At 42.7% G+C, this 23,893-nt stretch overlaps 2 protein-coding genes across 4 annotated transcripts in view; both read left to right on the forward strand.

The window, feature by feature from the left end:
- The window catches only part of SYNPR (synaptoporin), a 182,341-nt gene extending 179,512 nt beyond the window's left edge, over nt 1-2,829 (forward strand). For all 3 annotated transcript variants that reach the window (XM_050957535.1, XM_050957533.1, XM_050957534.1), the window contains one exon: nt 971-2,829. In XM_050957535.1, coding sequence (XP_050813492.1) covers nt 971-1,255 — 285 coding nt within the window. In that variant the 3' untranslated portion in view covers nt 1,256-2,829. The remainder of the gene's footprint in view (nt 1-970) is intronic.
- A 14,129-nt stretch (nt 2,830-16,958) lies between these two features.
- Nucleotides 16,959-23,313, forward strand: SNTN (sentan, cilia apical structure protein). The gene is made up of 4 exons (XM_050957607.1): nt 16,959-17,111; nt 18,407-18,441; nt 19,388-19,527; nt 23,051-23,313. The coding sequence occupies exons 1-4, from the start codon at nt 17,002-17,004 to the stop codon at nt 23,207-23,209; spliced, it is 444 nt and encodes a 147-aa protein (XP_050813564.1). The 5' UTR covers nt 16,959-17,001; the 3' UTR covers nt 23,210-23,313.
- The last annotated feature ends 580 nt before the right edge of the window (nt 23,314-23,893 follow it).

Genomic DNA, 23,893 nt, shown 5'->3' on the forward strand with positions numbered 1-23,893 from the left:
CCCACCTATAATTCGGTATTCTGCTTGTGTATTGCCGTCTCCTCCAAATGCATTTTCTTCAGCGGCAATGAGCTCTGCAGGTGGAACACCAGAGCCCAGCAAAGGTGGTCGCAGCGGCAGCATCAGAATGAGACACACAGAAACCAGAATTAGTATTGTGCCAGGTTTGCACTGTGCTTCCTGGGTGCAGCAAAGGTTATGTTTGCTTTCAGCTTGAATCTACCATCACGTGTTAAAAAATAAACACTCTGTGTTTGTCTTAAGTAGAGCTAGGAGGAAAACAGTCTTCCTGACCTGACAAAAAATGTTCAAGATTTTGACATTTTCTTCTCACTCCACATAGAGCTGAAAAGTTGACATCTCAAGGTTCATGAACAGATAATCCAAACATATTCAGGTTGAGTCAACTGAAATTTTGTTTCAATTTTGACTTAATTTTTACTCTGAATATCTAAGTCAAGGAATTTCAAAGCCAGAAGCAGAACTGTTCATTTAGAAAATGGTGAGGGGGGGAAACATTTTGACAAATTAAAAAAGAATTGAAAGTTGTCAAACTGGCTCGTTCCCGTGAAAAGTTTAAGTTTCAGCAAATCGTGAGTGCCTCTAACACTAATTAATATTACAAAGACAACAGCAAAACCTTCAACCGCCAACACAACAAAATAGTCAAGGCTTTCTCTGGCAACTCCCATCCCCTATAAACAACCATCCCCTTCAAACCCAAACTGGTTTAGCTACTTGGGCAAAAAGATGGGCTTTGCAGCCACTGTCCCTGACTATTTTGGGCTAAGCAGGAACCCTTGTTTCACAGCTGAGCATGTAGCTTCCTGAGCCTTTTGGGAAGGGTTGTCTTTAAATAGCCTAGGCTCATTTAATTAAAAGTGTATTGGATAAAGCTGAACATATATATATATATTAGGCCACAAAAGTCAGGCCTTTGTACTGATGAATTGCTTTGGTTCTTGTTTAGGTCTTTGGATTCTTGAACTTTATTCTCTGGGCAGGAAATATTTGGTTTGTTTTTAAGGAAACTGGGTGGCATTCCTCAGGCCAGAGGTACCCTCCAGACACCATGGAGAAACAAGCAAGCAGCTATAACCAAGGTGGCTATAATCAAGACAACTATGGCCCAGCTGGAGGATATAACCAACCTGCAGGCTTTGGCCAACAAGCTAACTATGGCCAGGTGGGTGAATATGGCCAGCAGCAGAGCTATAGTCAAAGTGGGCCCACCTCATTTGCCAATCAGATTTAGCATTCACAAAGTTTGCATTCTTATACCCCTTATATGTAGACAGTGTAACAACACTGGGTTTCAGTGGCACCAGATTTGTAAAGAAAGTTTAAATAAAGTAATACTCCATGAGAGTATGTAATGTAAATCAAAGATCTAGTGATACCTATTGAAGCAGATGGTGGTGGCTTGTTTGTTATTTTTGTCACTAGACAACTGATGATGATGTATTCGTCACAGGCGGTGAACTGGAGTAAGTATTGTTGTATGTATTGTATAGATAACTTTATGGTAGTTTTTATGTGTACTAAAATGGTAGAAGCATTTTGTAGCCTCAAGTCTGTAGTATGTAACATGCATAACATAATGAAGTAGAATGGAATTTTTCTTCTGCATTTTGGTGAAAAACAGAAGTGTTTTATTCTGATTTCTAAAGATTATTCACTATATCACGATGCATGTAACATTGTTCCCAAATTTTCAAGACTGCCTGTTTGTGATGCTTTAGAGCATTTGTTCTTAGTATATTTTTTCCAGAGGATTTTTTTAATTATTATTTTCATTAACTAATTCCCATGTGACTTAGTGCATGAATAAGCAGTTTCACACCAACAGAATGTTTTGGACCCTGTATATGGAATTTTTCAATTTCTGCCACTACTTTTTTTTTATTAAATGTATGTTTAAGAAAACATATGTATATTATATATATTTTGCAGAGTTGAGTATATGGCTTACCCAAGTTCTGAATGCTTTGTAACTAAAATGTTTTTCCTTGAAAGAGCATTCAGTAGCATAAACGGTACCTGAGCAATGTTTATTTCCGTTAACTAGGCTAAGTATTCATTCTATAAATCACTATTTCTATTGATGTTTTGTGAAACTTTTAATGTGAGCTGTGAAAACTAAGGACCAAGTAACTGTGTTATATGTTTACAAAGGTATTTATTTTATTAGGATAACAGAGGTGCAGATATCAGTAACCAAAACCATGTGAAAAATATGCCACATGTCGCATGTGTAATTTTAACAGAACATGGCAACGACATAGACTGTTGTTAGTCAACATTATAAAGCGTAATTATTCCTTTATTCCAGATGGAAATATTTCCATCTATGCTATTTGAAAATCATTAAATGACAGTTCTATTCCATCATTATGATGAATGCTGATTTTGAATAACAGTTTTGGTGCTATCAGGAAATGTTAGGAAGATGGCAAAATCTAAAAAAACTCATCTTAAAATATATAAAGGCCAGATTCCTAGCAGGTGTAAATTGGCATTGCTTCACTGAAGATTTGGACTTTGCTTCTTACAGTACATGGGATTCTGTGTAGCCAAAAGGGTCAGCTTAAATTCGCTTTTCTTACTCAGTTTGAAGCCTGAAACACAGCATCATAATTGAAACTGATCATCTGCATTTCTAAATAAATGTGTATCCGTCTATAATATTGTATGAGCTGTAATGTAAAGCATCTTAGCATAAAACAACATAGTCTTATATGATTGTTGTAACCAATTTATGGCTACTCAGTGGATGGATCTATATTGTGATATCTATTTGACCCTAATAAAGTTATTGCATACAATGTACATTTGAAGAGTATGATGATATTATAACAGTGTAAAATAAGCCTGCGCTAAACCAAAAAGTTGATAATATTTTAACAACTATGTTTTGACCTTATAATCCTCATTTTGAGTATTTTCCAAGATTTTTACAAGGATTGTACAGACATATATTTGGAGACGTGATTCATTTCTAGTAGGTAAGTCAGTGTCACAAGATAAAAATACCCAATTTTAACATATACAGTCCAATTTCTGTGTGTTTGTCTCTCTCTCTCCAAGTATTAATACGTCAATACTGTGTTGTTTAATTGTCCAGAACAAAACAAAGAATTGCAGCGGGAGGGGGATCCTTATCTTCCAGCTTTGCCCCTTTCGTTTGATGCCTCCTGGTTTCTTGAACTGGGGGAGAGACTTTCTCTAGGGTCTTGTGACTTTCTGTTCTGACCTGCCTTAAATTTAAAGCATTCTTCTTTTACATGGCCATTTTTTTTCTCTCCACAGTAACAGGTCCCAACCCAGCATCCAGGAACCTTGCAGCCTGTGAACCGCAATGGGACTCCACCAGGATGCCAGCTCCAAGCATTCAAAAATCATGAGTCAGGATCCCAAAACCATTAGATTGGCTTAAAATATATATATAGAGAGAGAGGTTATTTCTATTTGCCTTCTCTTTTCTGAGCCTTTTGGGGGCACTCAGATCATGTTTTCAAGCTTTTCTCCAAAACCATGAGGGTTAGAAACTTACTTTTCTAAATACAAGCTGAGTTTCTCCCATAAGCACAGCTCACCAGAAGCTGGGGCTTTCATGACTCATGATAAAATTGCAAGTTGACAGCACTGTCAGGGTCTGCATTTGCAAATCCCAGTGTAGGATTTGGGTCTAAATGAATAACATAATCAACTCGTGTTTTGGACTAACTGTACTTAGATTTTCAGAAATCCTTTTAGAAGGTCACTCACCAAAGGCTCTTAAGCAAAGTAAGCTGTCATGGTATAAGAGGGAAGGTCCTCTCCTGGACCAGGAACTGGTTAAAAGACAGGAAACAAATGGTCAGTTTTCAGAATGGAGAGAGGTAAATAGTGGTGTCCCCCAGGGGTCTGTACTGGGCCCAGTCCTATTTCAACGTATTCATAAATGATCTGGAAAAAGGGGTAAACAGGTGGCAAAATTTACAGATGATACAAAATTGCTCAAGATAGCTAAGTCCCAGGCAGACTGAGAAGAGCTACAAAAGGATCTCATAAAACTGGGTGACTAGGCAACAAAATGGCAGATGAAATTCAATGTTGATAAATGCAAAGTAATGCATATTGGAAAACATAATCCCAACTATACATATAAAATGATGGGGTCTAAATTAGCTGTTACCATTCAAGAAAGGTCTTGGAGAGTTCTCTGAAAACATCCACTCGTGCAACCACTGTCAAAAAAGTGAATAGAACGTTGGGAATCATTAAGAAAGGTATAGATAAGAAGACAGAAAATACCATATTGCCTCTATATAATTCCATGGTTTGCCCACACCTGAATACTGTGTGCAGATGTGGTCGTCCCATCTCGAACAAGATATACTGGAATTGGAAAAGGTTCAGAAAAGGGCAACAAAAATGATTAGGGGTATAGAACGGCTTCCGTATGAGGAGAGATTAATAAAACTGGGACTTTTGAGCTTGGAAAAGAGATGACTAAGGGGGGATATGATAGAGATCTAGAAAATCATGACTGGTGTGGAAAAAGTAAATAAGGAAGTGTTATTTACTTCTTCTCATAACACAAGAACTAGGGGCCACCAAATGAAATCAATAGGCAGCAGGTTTAAAACAAACAAAAGGAAGTATTTTTTCCACACAATGCACAGTCAACCTGTGGAACTCCTTGCCAGAGGATGTTGTGAAGGCCAAGTCTATAATAGGGTTCAAAAAAGAACTAGACACGTTCATGGATGTTAGGTCCATCAATGGCTATTAGCCAGGATGGGCAGGGATGGTGTCTCTAGCCTCTGTTTGCCAGAAGCTGGGAATGGGTGACAGGGAATGGATCACTTGATGATTCCCTGTGCTGTTCATTCCCTTTGGGGCACCTGTCATTGGCCACTGTTGGAAGACAGGATACTGGGCTAGATGGATCTTTTATCTGACCCAGTATGGCCGTTATGTTCTTATTTTTCTGCACAAATGGGAGGCAGCATTGCCTAGTGGCTAGAACACTGACCTGGGACTCAAGAGATCTGGGTTCTGTTCCCAGCTCTGTGCCTAGTCTGAGAGGTGGCCTTAAGAAAGGCACGTCCCCTCTTTGTGCCTCAGTTTCCCCATCTGTAAAATATGGATAATACTGACCCCTATAACATGCTTTGAGATCTGTGGATACAAGTGCCATGTAAGAGCTAGGCATCATTAAGTTTCAAGTTTAAGAAAACATTTTCATCTGAAAAACAGAACTGAGGGAATGACTTAGTAATAGAACCAAGCAACATACCCATTCTCAAAAAAGAACTTATACAGTAATATATTCAAGGAAGGAGTAGGATATACAGGCTCGTTAGTAGTGTTTAGCAGTAATGAGCTGATTGGTGTCTGATACATCCTCTGCCTGGGGACTATAGTTTCACGGACAGGCATGTGGGTTAGAAGGTCTAACTTCTCTGATGAAGATAACATAGCAACTGCAAAAATGAAAACAAAAATCCATGCATGTGTTTGTATATGTAACAGCTGGAGAATATGCAGGAACGTTCCCTTTGTGTTAAAGTCATGGTACAGGGCCGATTACATCACAGGGGAGCATCGGGAGGAAAAATCCTGAGTTTGGTGTTTCCGGATGTAAGGCAAATAATGGCTCTGTAAACTGCAGCTTCCTCTCCAAAGTCCTGTGTGCTGCTGGCAGGTGGCTTTCTTCCCCACTGCGCTATTAGTGGGCATATCTGCTAGTTAGTTAAATAACTAGGTCAACCTTGAAGCATATATGTCCCTTGATGTTCAGGACAGTCCTTCTTGCTCATTTGTAATCCTTCCCGGGTATTTCTCGTTGTAGCTCATTTCTCCGCTATCCTAGCGGTTAGATGTGTTGGTATTACTAGATATTCAATCAGTGGAGGCTTCTATCCCCTTCCTTCCCCAGGTAGCTGGCAGTGATTGTGTCCTGAAGCTTTTCCTCCCAGGTAGCTGGCAGTGATTGTGTCCTGAAGCTTCATGTGCTCCTTAAGCCCAAAGACACGGGTGTGCCTCGATACTTACCCCTGAGCACCTTGCGGCTGTGCCTAGCTCACTGCCTTCCAGAGCTGCTCCCTTCCCCCCACCACACATCCACTTAAACAGCAGGTTATCCCAGCAAAAGAAGAGCTGCAGAGAGTAATCCCTGGGTGCGTTAGCCCTCCAGCTGGGGAGTGATGGGCATCTCCCCTGCCTCACGCTGGGCTGGCCCTATTTCCAGCCCTCATAGACAGTGGGAGCTGTGGGGCCTGGAGCATGGGGAGCAGACCCAGAGACAGCGGATTCCTGGGGCTCTGTCTATGCCAGGATTTCAGCACAGACTTCGAGGGCAGGCCTGGTTTACGCTGGAGCAGCAGGACATGCAGTGCAGGAGTTGTAAGGAGATAACATACAGACTGTGATCAAGTCGCCCCTCGTAAGTATCTACGTGGGAAACGGATATTTACTAATAGGCTCATCAGTCTAGCAGGCAGAGGCTAATGCAGTCCAGTGGCTGGAAGGTAAAGCTAGACTATTCAGACTGGAAATAAGGCAATGAGAGTTATTAACAACTGGAACAGCTTCCCAAGGGTCATGGTGGATTCTCCATCACTGACAATTTTTAAATCAAGATGGGATTTTTTTCTAAACAATCTGCTCTAGGAATGACTTTGGGGCAGTTCCCTGGCCTGCGTTATATAGGAGGTCAGTCTAGATCAGCAGTCGACAACCTTTCAGAAGTGGTGTGCCGAGTCTTCGTTTATTCACTCTGATTTAAGGTTTCGCGTGCCAGTAATACATTTTAACATTTTTAGAAGGTCTCTTTCTATAATGTATAACTAAACTATTGTTGTATGTAAAGTAAATAAGGTTTTTTTAATGTTTAAGAAGCATCACTTAAAATTAAATTAAAATGCAGAGCCCCCCAGACTGGTGGCCAGGACCCCGGCAGCATGAGTGCCACTGAAAATCAGCTCGGAAGGCGGCGTGCCATAGGTTGCCTACCTCGGTCTAGATGATCACAATGGTCCTTTCTGGCCTTGGAATCTATGTATAAGGCCTGATTTTTGCTCTTCATTGTGATGGGTATAAATCCGCAGTAACTCCATTGAATCCAGGTGGCTAAAATCCCTGTCTGGACAAGGCCTGTCCTTCCCATGCAAATTCTCCAATATTTATATTGTCCACCAACTGTAAAGCTAAGCAAAGAGAGAACAAGGCTCCAATGGCCTTTTGCTGCCCTTTAGGGACACATTCTGTGGGTGGGTACATTGTACCACTGCTTCTGGCATGCCAGGGGCAGCAGGTTATGCAAAGCTGCTACATTCCCCTCCCTAGTACTATTGGTCTGGAGGGAGGAAGGAGCAGAGGCTTGGCTCCACCCCTCTCCCATAGTATATTGTGATCTGGCAGAGACATGGAATTTACTTCCCGGAGCAGTAAAAAAACCAGGAGGGCAACTGTGCCTGTTGCATTCGCAGGGCAGCCCATAAGCCTGGTTGGATATTTTCTTTCTTCCCATAAGTCTCTGCAGATCAATGTTTATATCTTGTCTCCTGCTTGGCACGGAGTTGGCCTATGATAAATCATAAAGTTTTGGTAACAAGCAATACACAAGGAGATGCTGAGGTTCTGTGGCATGCATTCATCATGTGAGCGTTTGACCCGAGTAGCCTAATTATTTCCAATTTGAATATCCTATGAATTAAAAAAAGTTGTTTAAAGCTGAGATCTATTTATGCCTGGCAAAGTGATTGATGAAAGCAGCCATTGCATGCAACATTCATCACATCTCTCTTCATTCTGCCACATGTAGTATCTCCAGAGCACCACGGTTAGTATTAGAGATTTAGAAGAACAGTCCAAATAATAATAGACGTGAAACAGACTCAGATGTATTTCCCTTTCATTGTATACCTATCTAGTGGTTCTATAGTCCACTGTGTCATGAGCCTTTAAGGCCTTCAGTCTACTTTTAAACCATATTGATTCAAAAGTCTCTCTCTGGAACCCATGTGCTCCTTAACTTACACGTTCCCCTAACATATATTTTATTCCTTCCTTCGAGGAAACACTGATCCAACATCAGGAATAAGCTACATTTCAATATTAATATCGACAGCAGCTTGACACATCTTTCCTTATCTGAACTAGACATCTCGTGTAATGTTTTCAGTGCATCAACATTCAGTTTTAGTGGTATGGGGAATACTTGTCAAGAGTGGTGTGTGCATTTACACCTTACACCTGATATTTTCAAATGAGTCTAAGGGAGTTTGGTGCCTGAATTCATTAGGCTTCTACACCGGCTCCATAGGTCAGAGCCCTCCACAACCACGGGTTACGGAGCAGAATTTGGTCCAAAGTGATATGCCATATTCTGAAAGGTGTCTGGACTTGAAATGAGAAATGACTTTTCCCTGCAGACAGAGACCGATTCTAATAGCTTTTCAAAATGACATTTCACTTGCTTTGACTTCTGCAGTGGGATTCATTAATATTTGAATCATTAATGATCACAGAGCTAAATTCCACTCTCAGAACTGCACATACATATTTCTGAAGAGCGAATTCAGGGAGGATTGTGTGGGGTAAAGGTGCTCAACTGATACACTGTGTGATTCTCCCCTAATCCCAAACAGGCCTGATTCCTAATGCACAGCCCCACCGGTTGTCTTAGGTGGCACAATCATTTCTATTGCCCTTGGGTGAAGTGGTCCCCCTCACAAAGGCCACCAGAATACGTTCACAAAAGGTAAATACTGGAGCACCGTTACGCTTGGGAAGTGAGAACAAGCTTGAAAGTTCTTTTTCTGGAACATGGAACAAATGTGGAAGACCTAGAGTTAACCAGATTATAGAAGAGAACCAAAGAGCATTAGAAGAGTATTTCAGCCCACGGCAGACTTTGTCACTTCTAAGAGAGACGCATGCTCACCATGACTCCATCCTACCAGGATTTGACTGCCAAGTTTGAGTTGCATGACTTCAGAAAGGGCATGTTTCAATCGGAAGGGAAGATGGTTTATGCAGAAGAGTGATCATTGCAATGGAGATATATAATGTGTCTGTTCATGGTGGATGGAAGAAAATGGCAAACCTTTCAACAATGCACTTGCTATTCCCAAAATCAACTCAGAAACCACTTCTTTAGGCCACTGCACACAACTACCTTAATACAGTCATGAGACTTCAATCGTTATTATCCAGGCTGTGGTAGCTAAGGTGAATGAGTGCATTCAGTAAGACCACTCACGTGCAAAGTTATGTATGTCTGTGTTTGCAGAATCTGGTTATTAAAAGGGTGTCCATTCTCCTGCTGAATAGCGTTCATTGATGTCAGTGAGAATTTCCCACATGTGTAGATTCCCTTTGAAATTAACTAGCATGTGCTGATCAAACGCATGTTAAAAATTCAGAACAGATTAAGCTTCCAGCCAAGAACGGATCCCCATAGCCGGGGCTCAGACTATACCTGATCAAAGCTCTGACTCCAGTTGTTCTGTGCTTGATTCCAGGGGAAACCAGAAAGGCAGTGGATACAGACTTTAGTGCTTTGCTGCCACTGGGAGTGTAACAAGCTGTGACTATGTACATATAGGTGCAATGGTCATCAGCTAAATTACATGTATGCAGACTAGGGACAGGCCTCTGGATTGTTTGGTCTAGTAACATAGGGCTCAACCACATGGGTGAAAGGCAAATCACCATTAGTGCTGGCAGAATTGGGTCCTGCGTCCTCCTTTTAGGCCAGGAAGCAGAACATGCGAAAATTCACAAATAATTTAGCAGGTCTGATTCCATTCACCAAAGGGGAGGGGTAGATGTACACACTGGTGAAGGGATTAAAGACATATACTGGAGCATTGGGATAAGTGGAGCAGTTTTTATATAATGGGTGCACTTAAAGATCTACTTCTAATGGTTTTCCAATTTTAAGGCTATGTAACGTATTTCAAAGTGTAGAGTAATAGAACCATTAAGTGTAGCTGCTCTGGTCAATATCACTTTCAGCTTTGCATGCTTTGGCTGCAATACTTTGGTCGCAAACCATGCAGGAGAATTTTGTTTTATCAAAACAGTTTCCACCAGAATTTTTTTTTAATTCCATTTTAAAAAATCTGTTGATCAAATGTTTGGTAAATGTATAAAAAGAATGCTATAGAAAGAGGGTTGCCAACTTTCTAATCACACAAAACCGTACACCCTTGCCTCACCCCCTGCCCCACCCCTTCCCCAAGGCCCTGCCCCTGCTGCGCCCCTTCTCTGAGGCCCCGCCCCCACTTACTCCATCCCATCTCCCTCTGTCGCTTGCTCTCCCCCACCCCTACTCACTCACTCATTTTCACCAGGCTGGGGCAGAGAGTTGGGGTGCAGGAGGGAGTGAGGGCTCTGGCTGGGGGTGTGGACTCCAGGGTGTGGCCAGAAATGAGGGGTTCAGGGTGCGGCAGGGGGATCCAGGCTAGAGCAGGGGGTTGGCATGTGGGGGGGAGTTCCCACCCAATGAGAGCTGCGGAGCTGGCGCTCAGGGCGAGGGCAGCACGAGGGGGACTCCTGGCAATGCCTCTGCCTAGGGGACACAGGGACATGTCACCGTTTCCAGGGAGCTGCACAAAGTCAGGTAGGGAGCCTGCCAGCCCCACGCCAACTGGACATTTAATGGCCCGGTCAGCAGTGATGACCGGAGCCTCCAGGGCCCCTTTTCAAACTGGTGTTTCGGTTGAAAACTGGACACCTGGACACCCTATCTAGAAAACTACACAAACTTCAGGAAGACTTGGACCTACATTAGAGACATCAACTTTGGCACCTGTAAATAAGTATTTACAAGCATCAACCCAAGAGATGACCTAAGCAAAATAATGTTATATCCTTGTATTTATTTTAGTAGTGAAAGGAAGGAAGATTATTTTAAATAGCCACAATTATTATTAAAATCAAACTACTCTTTACAATGATTCATTTTTAATCATTCACACTAATAGAATTCATTTGTTCATATGAGAATGAATGAGAATTTCCCCTTACCAAAAAACCTAATATATTTATTACCTTCTTGAGTGCAATTTAGCAACATTTCTGCTCCCATAACACTACACAACAATGGTTTAATTGAAGAGATGTCAGGGCTGGAAAGTCTGAAGGCATTAGGGAAAGAGTAACTGCCAAATCCATTATGCTTGTTTGGGCTTTACATTTTAGTGGTAGCTGTAATGGTATCTACTAAGCTGTTAGTCTTCACTCCTAACATACTCCCTCCCAGACCTGGGCATGCCCACGCATGTTTATGGGTACTGTTGAGTCCATCGCCATAGAACCCAGTAATCTCATGACATGGTACATATTGTATTAGAAATGTAAACCAACGTGAAGCTTTGGAATGCTTTAGTGTATAAAAAAGGAAACACCTTTGGGAGAATGCCAAGAAGAAACTTCATAGCCTGGTCTTTTGCAGCTGCAATTAATTTAAATGATTGTATGAATAATTTATACAGTCACATGTTTGTGCATCCATCATTGTGGGCATGTGAAATCTGCTAAAACTTGTCCAGTCGATAATAATGAATGATTTGCACATTCTAGCTAGAAATCAAGATAGATATGTAAAACAGAACAATGTGTATATGTACACAAATCTATTCTTACTTGCCGTATGGGTGTGTGTATATATATCTGGGCTTAAAGCCTGAGCAAAATACTACTCGAACAGAAAGTTGCGTAATAGTGTGAAATCTAATCATTTAAAAAAGATTTGTGTTTTCTCTTCAATATTTAAGTTTTCATATATATATATATATATATATATATATATATATATGAAAACTTAAATATTGAAGAGAAAACACAAATCTTGTGTTATATATATATATATATATATCCTTAGCACAGAATCACAGACATGATAGATGGAAAAAAAACCTGATAGTTCATGCCTGGGGCACAGAGTCACCCTCTTTCAGTTGTTTATCTGTGTGTTTCAGCTATGTGTTTACAAAATATCAGCTACTTCTGGCTGAATTTTAAGTAGAGGTGGAAAGTGCCATGAGCCCTAACAACATTTGCAGCTACTCTATGCAAAGAGTAATTAAATCTCATGCTGCAGAATATGAATTGATGGCTTGCGCCATGCAGGAATGGATTTTTCACCCAAATACAATGTGGCACAGTTGCTGCATTATAGAGATTTTTCATCTGACTGGCATTGGCTACCTTTAGAGACAGCATGGTAGAAGAGATGGACCAAATACGCTGGAAAGGTGAGCTCAGAGGTTGGTGCCGCATCATCCATTGTCAGATTGATACAGAGCCAATTAGGTCATGTGCAAGCCAGTGCCATGTTGACTGGCCTGTGTCAGGTGGTGGAGAAGCCCTCCCAGGCCAAATGAGGCAGCAGCTGTGGGTGAGTGCACACCCCTCCCCCCTACACTTTACCTGAATTTGAGAGGGGCTGTGATTATGGGGGAAAACAGAGTTCAGTGGGTGAATCAGTCTCGGGTTTGGGGTCCAGTGGAAGTAGAAAGCAGCGTTTTGACACTGCTCACTTGGGCCCTGCTTGCTCTGAGACAGAGGAAGGTGAGTAAGCAGGAGAAGTAGAGGGAGAATCACAGGAGTTATTACATGCTTTTCTTTTTTTTCTTTGGTTTGCATGTGGCATGGTTTGCACTGGGTACATTGGGAGCATACGTCAATGCATGATCAGCCTATGGGAACAGCCCATTCGCATGTGCAAGTATGACAAGTAGAGGTCATGAAAAAACCTTTTCATGAAGCCGTGCAGGTCAGGGAATGAGTAGCAAGAAGTGGTGCATATCAGAGTTGTGTTCTGGGGGTCTGTTGTTGCACATCTGGGGTGAAATTCACCTCCAGGCAGGGGCTAGCCCTTTATATCCCACTTCAACTAGGATTGCCAGTTTTCGTTGGACGTATTCCTAGAGGTTTCGTCACATGACATAATCTTCAATTAAAGATTCATCTTTAATTCCTGAAGACTGCAGGACAATCCTGGAGGGTTGGCAACCCTAACTTCAACACTGTTTTGAGGTGTTGCGTAGGAGGCCTTGTGCACAGGGGCGAATTTCACCCTTTGTGCTACTCTGTCAGTTACACCCTAAGACTCCTGTTCAAAAGGTGCACATGCTTATTGATACCTTCTACCCAGATAACATATCTCATGTCTGTTTCAACTCATTTCTCACCCGACAAGAAAGTCACTGCTAGAGTTCAGATCATCCTGAGGATTGGGGAGCCAAGGTAATACACATGAGGGTCCTCAAGGTATATATAGTCAAATCCACACCTTACAAAAAGCTAGCATGCAGAGGGCTGCCTTTGCTCTCCAGACCTCTCAATGCTTGTTGCAGCTGAGATCCGTGCATCAGGTTTCCCTTTTCCATCCACATTTTTGCCCTGGACTCCAAGACCAAATGTTCTTAAATTCTTGCACATTAACTAAGCTGTAAAACATTTGATGCTTTGTTTTATGGTCCTGGAGATGAAAAAGCGACTTATCACTTCGCCATGAGAAAGATTTTTTTTTTTTAATTGATGGCAGATTACTAAACCCTAACTCTTGTTTAATTTTAGTGTGTTAATTGATGGGATAATGAGCATTGATTATATGTGTTTTGGCTGCGTCACTGCAATTACGGCTCTGTTTTATTCATGAGCCAATCCCGAAGAATGCACTGGAGAGCTAAGACAACTTAAACCTTTCAAAAGAGGCTCAGAGTAATGACACTCTTAGATGGAAAATTAGGGGTTCTCTTTTCCCAGGCTTTTTAAGATAATTAAATTCCAAGAACAGAAAGGTGGTGAACATCCTTAGTCATTAGCCTTCAGTAATTTAGCTTCTACTAAATGAGGAAAACATTTTAATTCTCTAGGCCATCTGTTGCAGTCTCCTTTGAGTGTCCTGTTCCATAAAGTCTCACTCTGGGTAGTTTTGTCATTGGTATTGTATCTGTTAGCAGGAAAAGTGAGTTGGAAATTGTTGAAGCCATCCTATTCACTGTCCAGCCTTAGGGAGGAAAGGGACCAACAGGACTTCCAGGTATAAGCCTATAGGCTCATAGGTAAAGCAGACAGAGCCATGCGAAAAGCAATTTTCAGAGAATTTTGAGAAGAAATATGTAATGTGTGCCAGTGTATTTTCAAATATCAACTGTCCTGCTGAGACGCAACAGAGTTCAGAGGCATTCTCAGAGTGGGGATTGAGCTGTCCTGTGGCTCTGTGATTTTTTGGAAGTAGAGACCATCCACCACAGTTGAAATGATTATTCTTGGATGCTATTTTGCTGGAAGCCTGAGAAAAGACAGAACACCTCCTCCTACTACAGGGTGGAAAAAGTTATTAGAAAGGCCGCATGCTCTAGGGGACGATCACTGGCCTTGTCATAAACAGATAGCTAAGGGTTAATGTTCTTTACTTGGAAAGGAGTAACCTGAAACACCTGACCAGAGGACCAATCAGGAAACAAGACTTTTTCAAATCTGGGTGGAGGGAAGTTTGTGTGTGAGTCCTTTGTTCTTTGTCTTCTGCCTGTACTCTCTTGGCTATGAGAGGATTTTTCTGCCTCCTGCTTTTCTAATCTTCTGTTTCCCAGTTGTAAGTACAAAAGATAAGATAGTGATTTATATGGTTTTTATTTTGTATTTACATGTGTGTAGTTGCTGGAGTGTTTTGAATTGTGTTCTTTTGAATAAGGCTGTTTATTCATATTTCTTTCAAGCAATTGACCCTGTATTTGTCACCTTAATACAGAGAGACCATTTTTATGTATTTTTCTTTCTTTTTACATAAAGCTTTCTTTTTAAGACCTGTTGGAGTTTTTCTTTAGTGGGGAACTCCAGGGAATTGAGTCTGTGCTCACCAGGGAATTGGTGGGAGGAAGAAGTCAGGGGGAAATCTGTGTGTGTTAGATTTACTAGCCTGACTTTGCATTCCCTCTGGGTGAGGAGGGAAGAGAGATTAGCTCTCGGTACTTCTGTTTTCCAGGACTGGAAACGGGGAGGGTGGAATCCCTCTGTTTAGATTCACGGAGCTTGCTTCTGTGTATCTCTCCAGGAACCCAGGGAGGGAACACCTGGAGGGGAGAAGGGGGGGGAAATGGTTTATTCCCCTTTGTTATAAGACTCAAGGAATTTGGGTCTTGGGGTCCCCAGGGAAGATTGTTGGGGGGACCAGAGTGCCCCAAAACACTCTAATTTTTTGGGTGGTGGCAGCTTTACCAGGTCCAAGCTGGTAACTAAGCTTGGAGGTTTTCATGCTAACACCCATATTTTGGACGCTAAAGTCCAAATCTGGGAATATGTTATGACAGGCCTAGGAAGTGGTCTAATCCCGTGTATGACAATGATTTACTGTGTGCCCTTGGACAAATTACTTAACCTCCCCAGCCTTGTCCACACTAGGAAAATTATCCAGTGTCCATAAGAAGTGCAGCTGACCGGTTCCATGGCTTGGTTTCCTTGTTTGGGAAATGGAGGTAATGAAAGAGGTTCTCTGACCTATTCTGTCTCCTGTGCACAAAAGGCCAGAGTCCGGCCCTAGTTTCCCTGCTGGGGGTACTCTCAGTGTGGGGGGAGACCCTAGTGGGCACAGATGGAGAATTAACAGTATCTACTCCACTTGTGTCACAGCCCCTACCACGGGGGCATGACAGGAAATGGAGAGGAAGCATGGGTGGAACGTGCTGTTCAGGGGCGCATGCTCCCTTAGATACTGTTGTCAGCTGGCGCAAGTTGGAGCAGCCACCAGGATGCTCTCACCTGCACTAGGCCAGAGAATCCAGACGTCAGAACTGGTGCCATGTTGGTCCTCCTGCTGTGTGTTGTGTTCAGGGTCTGCTGCAGGCAGCAGAGAATCACGCCCATGATTCCTGCTTACTTGCCTCGCAGGTGCTGTTAGCATTGACCAGGTAATGTTTGCTCAGCTCCTTGAGAACACAAAGGACTGCATTCCCATGAATACTGTTACTTTAAAAGGCTAGACCAGTCAGGTGCCAATTTATTCTGGAGAACAAGAGGATTTCAGGAAGATGTTTCAGTGGCACGTGTGTGAGGAGGGAACACTTTGTGGTAAATCGATGCTGTCAAACCTGCACTTAGGATGTCAGGAGGCGCGTCAAGTAGATGGCAGGTGTGCTGACAACTGCCAAGTTCATTCCTTTTCATGCTAGCACAGTAACTATTGACATGGTGTCTGTCACGCAGGATAGCTCCAGAGAGCTTGTTGGTCAGTTAGTTTCAGATCACCTGGAAACTTTTTCCCAAAGAAGGAGGAGAGCTAAGAGTCTGATCATCCCTGGAGAGTGTGTGTGTGCTGATCCTTGGCATGACAAGCACCTACACACACATTTGCTGTAAGTGTTCAAAAGGCACCTGTACATTAGACCTGCTGCAGAAAAGTCTGTGGCCTTGTCTTGGCTAGGATTTAAAAGTGTGTTGTTACAAGGTGTTAGCTAACACCTGGTTAATCTCTAGTGTAGACAAAGCAGTATAGGTTAACTCATGCTAAGCTGGTCCAATTGAAGCCTGGCATTTAACACTTACAGCTTGTCTACACAGTGCTGTGGACTGATCTACGGGGGTTGTGAATTGCAGAGTGCGCTAACTCCCCCGGATACAGCCTGCTGGCGCAAACAAAAAGGCATCTAGTTCATACTGATGTAGTCAGTACTAAAAGAATGAATCAAAAGCCTTTAAAGTCCATGGGAAGATTCCCATGGTTCAGGCCCCAGTTGAATCCAGTTCACTTCCTCTTAGTCTTACGTAAAATAAACAGCAACTTCTACCTTCCGATACCTCTCCATCCTCTCAACCAGGCTGCTCCAGACTGATTTATTTAGCTATCTCCGTGTTCAGCAAGTGGCATTTACATTATTGATAGGGCATGCTGAAGCCAGGCTGTGATCTCTTTCCCTTTCACAACAGGGAGTTTGAATTCATCTGTTTGCAATTACTTGAGTTGCTTAGAGATCATAAACAACAAGGCTATTGTGAAGGATGTGTGGCTGCACTTCTAGCACTCAGAACTCAAAACTATATTCTGTGAATCAACTCGGTGCTGCTTCGACTCAAAAAACAACTTCAGCTACTGCAAACATGCCCAAACGGTAAGTGAATGTTTTGTTCTTTACTCTTTAATAATCTGACATTTTGTCTTAAAATTCATTATGCAGACAGATTTGTCTGTATCCATCACAGGAGATGGATTCCACAGCATGATGGCTGGTCTATAATTAGTTTCCAGCACTTTAGCAAAAGTAATCATGCTTTAAATTTTAATAGAATGTAGGAAGAGCCCTTCTCACCAAAATGACTTCTGGTAAAAATAAAAACCACATATGCTGCACTCCAGAAGTGGGAATGGTAGAGAGTGGAAAATGCACAGACCTGCTGCATTTCTCCAGGGTGCACTCAAAACCAAGTTTGAGCATTTACAATTCCTGTAGTAGTTTCATGCTTTGAAAATGTCATTAAACAAATGATATTAAATGAGCATCCATCGGTTCTCAAGCAGGGGTATGTGCTTCCTTGAGGGTACACAGAGGTTTTCCAGGGGATTCACCCAGGGCCGGCTCTAGGCACCAGCCCAGCAAGCAGATGCTTGGGGTGGCCAATGGTGAGGAGCGGCACATCTGGCTCTTCGGCGGCAATTCAGCGGCGGGTCCCTCAGTCCCTGTCGGAGGGAAGGACCAGCCACCAAATTGCCGCTGAAGACCGAAGCGGCGGCAGTAGAGCTGATCGTGATCGCGGCTTTTTTTTTTTTTGGCTGCTTGTGGGGGCAAAAACCCTGGAGCCGGCTCTGGATACATCAACTCATCTATATATTTATCTAGTTTTACAACAGGCTACCTAAAAAGCACTAGTGAAGTCAGTACAAATTAAAATTTCGTACAGATAATGACTTCTCTATATTGTTCTAAATACTATCCACTGAAATATAAGTACAATATTTATATTCCAATTGATGTATTTTATAATTACGTGGCAAATAGGAGAATAAGCAATTTTTCAGTAGCAGTGAGCTGTGACACTTGTATTTTTATGTCTGATTTTGTAAGCAAGTCGTTTTTAGGTCAGGTGAAAGGGGTACAGTAGTCTGGAAAGGTTGAGAGCCACTGTGTTACAGTTAGTTCCACTTCTTTCATATTTCATACAATCTGTGGGCTGGAAGCTGAGCCTGAGCATCAGAACAAGTCCATTGTTGCTGGATTATTTTGTGATAGTAGCTTGTAAAGAATATTGACCTTTCCACTGTGGAGGAAACTCATTGCTCTTTGAGGAGCCCCCTGGAATATTTCTGTGGAATGGAATAAAATGAATACAAATGAGTTGATTTGTTTATGAAGGAACTGGACATACAAGGCTCACCAGTATAACTGCATTTCTTCCCTTTTGTGACTAGCACACCTATATCCAAGCAGCTGGCTTCTGTGAAAGGTAAGGTGACCTACGCCACGTGTTTTCTTAATCCTTTCGGGTTCTGATTTTCAAGGCAAAAACATCAACAGCAGGAAATAATGGAAATTTAGTGGAGACCCCCCAAATCCCACTGCTCAGGCCACAGCCAATGGCAACTACAATGGGAATTGCTGTGAGCGAGTCCTCTGCCCTTCGCTGCCGGGGCTTCTGCAGACAGCAGCTTTCCCCGGGGATGCCCCTTTTAGAGGGATTAACGTTTAAGTCTACTGCATTTTTGAACTAACAGAACCAGTGAGCTAGACCCACAGCGTTGGTTATACCTGGCTCACTTTTTGTTGGTGCTTTTGTTTTGTATTTATTCATGGCATGAACTCTTAGTGGTAGGGTGCACTGAGTTACTGGCAGGGCCCAGCATATAGTGCACGTTGGTACCTCGCTTGTACTAAATTCTGGGCCAGATCCTCAGAGGTTTATTAACTGTAAGGGAGCTACACTGATTTACACCAGCTGACACCAAGTCAGAGCTGGAGTCAGGCCTGCTGGTCAGAACCAGGAACCAAGACCAAGAGTCAGAACCATAGTCAGAGTCCAAATATCGGAGCCCAGGGTTGAGACAGAGTTGGAGCCAGGAATCAGGGTCAGACCCAGACTACGTGGTGTCAGGGAAGGCGGGAGCAGTGCTGGGACAGGAGTGGAACAAGGCTGGGGCAGGGCAGGAGCAGAGCTTGGAGTAAGGCAAACACAGGATGGCAAAGACTCTACAGAGGTGTGCACTGAGCAGCTGCTGGGCGTAAGAGCAAGCCACCTGACTGCCTTAGCCAATCAGGTCACCCAGCTGTGGCTCAGCATCACTTGTGATTGGGCAGGCACCGCTGCAGGCCTCATTCCTGACACTGGGGCTGTTTCTAGTGCAATGTTTTCCACAATATTGCAAACCTTTGTATGCAACGCTTTCTTCCCGTAGCTCTAGGGAAAGGCTCAGACCTGGAGAAAGCATTTGCTACCGCAGCCTTGGTTTACAACAACTCTGCTGACCCCGAGGGCAAACTCAGCAAAGCTGAAACCAAAACCCTGCTGCAAACCCAGTTTATGAATTTCATACAGGTAAGAGCACGTAGAGCGGGTGTCCAGAGCCAAGCCTCGTGCTAGTTCACCTCTAGGACGGGTCAGCACCTTTTGTCATTGCCACCCAAGACGTTTTCATTGTGCACTGTTCATGCAGTCGCAGCAGACTTTCTTGCATACTTGGAGGTATGAAACATGCATTGCACAGACTGAACTATCCAATTCCCAAACTCATTTCAGTGCAAACCCTTGCCCCATGTCTGCCTTTCACCTAATGACTAACCAAATTATTCCTCAGCCTGGGAAGGTATTTTGGAGGCTGCAGATACAACATACATATTGTCGCCTTGCCAATCCCCAGTGAGATTTTAATGACTATGTAAATAAATTCTTGATGGATTCCTTGTCTGTATTCCTAGCCACCTCCGTATGCAACACAGGTCAAGAATTTGAGAAACCACTGTTAATGTATCTGCCTGCATTTCCACAATTACAAGGGCTCATACAAAGACTGTATACTGTGTATTTGTGGTAGGAAGAAATGCACATGCGTTTAATGCTGAACCTGCCATTACATCATAAACACCTGACATGAGAATCAGACTTGGACCCCCAAGGCAGCTGAAGCCAGATAAATTGCAGAGGCATAAATGATGTCTCTAGCAGCCAGAGAGCTGAAAGCACCATGTTATCAGCACCTCTTTGTGAGAGTGTTAGTGACAGCTCCACAGGGGATCTTGTCATCCCAACCTTCCTAGCTCTGTCTGGAATATAAACACAGTATGAGACAAGGAAAGGAACGCATTGGAGTTTGAAATAAGGGAAGAATATATTATTTCATATGGGTTCTAAATACATAGGGCCTGATTCCATGATGAACACAACTTCCATTGAGTGCAGAAGAGAAGAGAGGCTGTTGGAGAGCCAGATACAGCTTCTTGATTCTCCATTTGGTGCCAGTATTGAGCACCATTTAGAGCAGCCAATAGGCTGCTCTAACATGCACTACTTAGGAATTATCCATTCTTAGGAAACAAAGATTGGATTTTCCCCAGCACTCCTGGCCAGCAAAGTTAAGGACAAAAAAAAAAGGAATATTTTAAATATATTAGGAACAAAAGAATCCTAACAATGGTACTGGCAAATCCCTAGATAGAAATAGTAGAACTGTCAATAATAATGCAGAAGAGGCAGAAGCGTTCAGCAAATATTTCTATCTTGTATTTAGGAATAGGCAGGTTGATGTAGTCGTATCCTATGATGATGATGAAATATTTTCAAATCTAACAGTAACTCAGGAATATGTTAAACAGCAGCTACTAAAGTCAGAAATGTTTAAATGAGCAGATCCAGTTAATTTGCATCGCAGAGTTTTAAAAGAGCTGGCCACAGAGCTCTTTGGACTGTTAATGTGAATTTTTCAATGGACAATGGGAGTGTTCTAGAGGACCAGTAGAAAGCAAATGTGCCAATAGTTAAAGAGGTTAAAAAGGCTTGTCAGTCTGACATCAGTCCTGGCCAAAATGATGAAAAGGCTGATACAGGACTTGATTAATAAAGAATTAAAGGAGAATAATATAATGAATGCCAATCAACACAGGTTTATGAAAAATAGATCATATCAAACTAACTTGATACATTTTTTGGATGAGATTACAAGTTTGGCTGATAAAAGTAATAGCTTTGATGTAATATACAGTAAAAGCTTTGGTATCTGGCATGTTGGGAGAATGGGGGTGCTGGCAAGTAAAAATCTCTGGTTAACGAAGAGGGAGGGAGTTTGGGTGCAGGAGGGGGCTCAGGGTTAGTGCGTGGGAGGGAGTGTGGGGCATGAGCTCTGGGAGGGAGTCTGGGTGTGGAAGGGGGCTCGGAGCAGGGAGTTGGGGCGTGGAAGGGGGTGCGGGGCTCAGGGCAGAGAGTTGAGGTGCAAGAAAGGTTTCAGGGTGCCAGATCCAGGTGGTGCTCACCTCAGGTAGCTCCCCACAAATGGCTACATGTCTCTGCTGATCGTAGGTGAAGGTGCGACAGGCAGCTGTGTGTGCTGTCTCCTCCCAGAGGCACCGTCCCTGGCCAATGGGAGCTGCAGAGCTGGCACTGGGGGGCAGGGGCAGCGCGCAGAGCCACCTAGCCGTGCCTCCACCCAGGAGCAGCAGGGACATGTCGCCACTTGGGGGGAGCCACCTGAGGTGAGCGCCCCCCAGATCTGGCACCCTGAAACCCCTCCTGCACCGCAAGCCTGTGCCCCGAGCCCTGCAACCCCTTCCATGCCCCAACCCCTGCCCCAAGCCCCCTCCCACACCCACACTCCCTCCCAGAGCCTGTGCCCCACACCTCACCCCAAACCCCTCATGGCCATTCCTCTGCCTAGGAGCAGCAGGGACATATCGCCACTTCAGGGGAGCCACGCAGAGCCAGGTAGGGAGCCTGCTGGCCCTGCACCAACTAGATTATAAACCAATATTTCAATGAAGATCAGAAATGCCAGTTTATAGAACTTTCTGGTCGGTAAAGTGCCAGATAACACAACTTTTACCGTACTTAGTTTTCTGTAAGGCATTTGAGTTAGTGCCACTCAACATTTTGATTAATAAATTAGAATAATACAAAATCAACCTGGGACACATTAAACGTCTTGAAAACAGGCTAACTGATATGCCTCAATATTTAATTGTAATGGGGGAATAACTGAGGGGGGTCTAGTTCAAATAGGGTCCCACAGAGATCAGGAAAGACTGGTGGAGCGCCATCTATTTAGCTTATCAAAGAAAAAGGTTACGGTGTGACTTGATCGCAGTTTATAAGTACCTTTACGGAGAACAGAAATTTGACAATACAAGCCTGTCCATCTGGCAGACAAAGGTATAAGAAGATCCAGTGGTTGGTTGTTGAAGCTAGACAAATTTAGACTAGAAATAAGGTGCAAATTATTAACAACGAGGGTAAATAACCCCTGGACGACTTCCCAAGTTTTGTAGTGGATTCTGCATCAGTGGAAATTTTAAAATCAAGATTGGCTGTCTTTCTAAAAGACCTGCTATAGTGTGTACAGAAATTAATTAAGGAAGGTTCTGTGGCCTGTGTTACCCTGGAGGTCAGACTAGATGTTCACAATGGTCCCTTCTGGCGTTATAATGTATTAATTTCCTGTGAGACAATCAGAAATTTCAGTGACAGGTATAGTTATAAGAACCTGGAGGGATGGATGAACCCCAGATAGCCTGACTCTCCATGGTGTGCTCCATCTCATCTCAGTTATTATGTGCTCATGAATTATAAACAAGTTTAAATCAGTTGCTTTATGATCTGAAAATGACCATGCTAACAACTGCCCAAGAAGTGGATGGGGGAGGCCTTCTTTAAAAGGTTGTCTATTGAAACTGACACGAACCACCCAACTCTGTGCTTAGTTAGGGCCAGATCCTCAACATAAGGATGTTTCTATGATGAGTCATACCAGCAGGAAAATATATCAACATTTACATCACAAGTACTTTGCTATTTTTGAGAAGATGTTAGAAAAAGGAATTTTGTGTTAAATCTTTTTTATTAAAATTCTCCACAGGGCCAAGAAAGCAAACCAAAATACCAGGAAATCATTTCTGCCCTTGATGAGGACAAAGATAACAAAATTGATTTTGAAGATTTCATGATCTTGCTCCTCAGCCTCGCTCTGATGTCAGACCTCCTGCAGGAGATCAGAAATCTCAAAACCACGAAGTGAGCCATCCTCCCCACAGAGACTGAAAGGAAGAACTATGTACATAAGGGAAGGAGCAGCCAGAAGTGGGAAAACAGGAATAAATGGCAAATATTTGGATGCACTAATACCTATAATGATTTTTTCAGATTTGGGGAAACGACCCATTTTCAATTTTTTTGTTTAAAAAATGGAAAATTTCCTTGAGAATTTCCCCCAACATCTTTTAATTACTTTAACAAAAATTCACAGAAAACATAATTTTCCAACTATCTCTACAACTTACACATGGTAGAACCTTCCACTCCTAAAAGCCTAGAATGAATTTCCATTTGATCATTTATGTAATAATAATAATGACTAAAATCTTAGCACTTATACATAGCACCTTCCATCAAAGGGCTTGGAATTAATGGACCTGCACTATCCACTCAAAAAAGAGATCTTGGTGTCATTGCGGATAGTTCCCTGAAAACATCCACTCACTGTTCAGCGGCAGTCAAAAAAGCAAACTGTTAGGAACCATTAGGAAAGGGGTAGATAATAAAACAGAAATTCTCATGAAGTCACTGTGTAAATCCATGGTACCCCTGGACCTTGAATACTATGTACAGTTCTGGTTGCCACACCTCAAATATATAAATATATTAGAACAGGAAAAGGTACAGAGGGCAACAGAAATGATTAGGGGTATGGAACAGCTTCCAC

The sequence above is a fragment of the Gopherus flavomarginatus genome, chromosome 6 (genome assembly GCF_025201925.1).
Source record: "Gopherus flavomarginatus isolate rGopFla2 chromosome 6, rGopFla2.mat.asm, whole genome shotgun sequence".
Lineage (NCBI taxonomy): Eukaryota > Metazoa > Chordata > Testudines > Testudinidae > Gopherus > Gopherus flavomarginatus.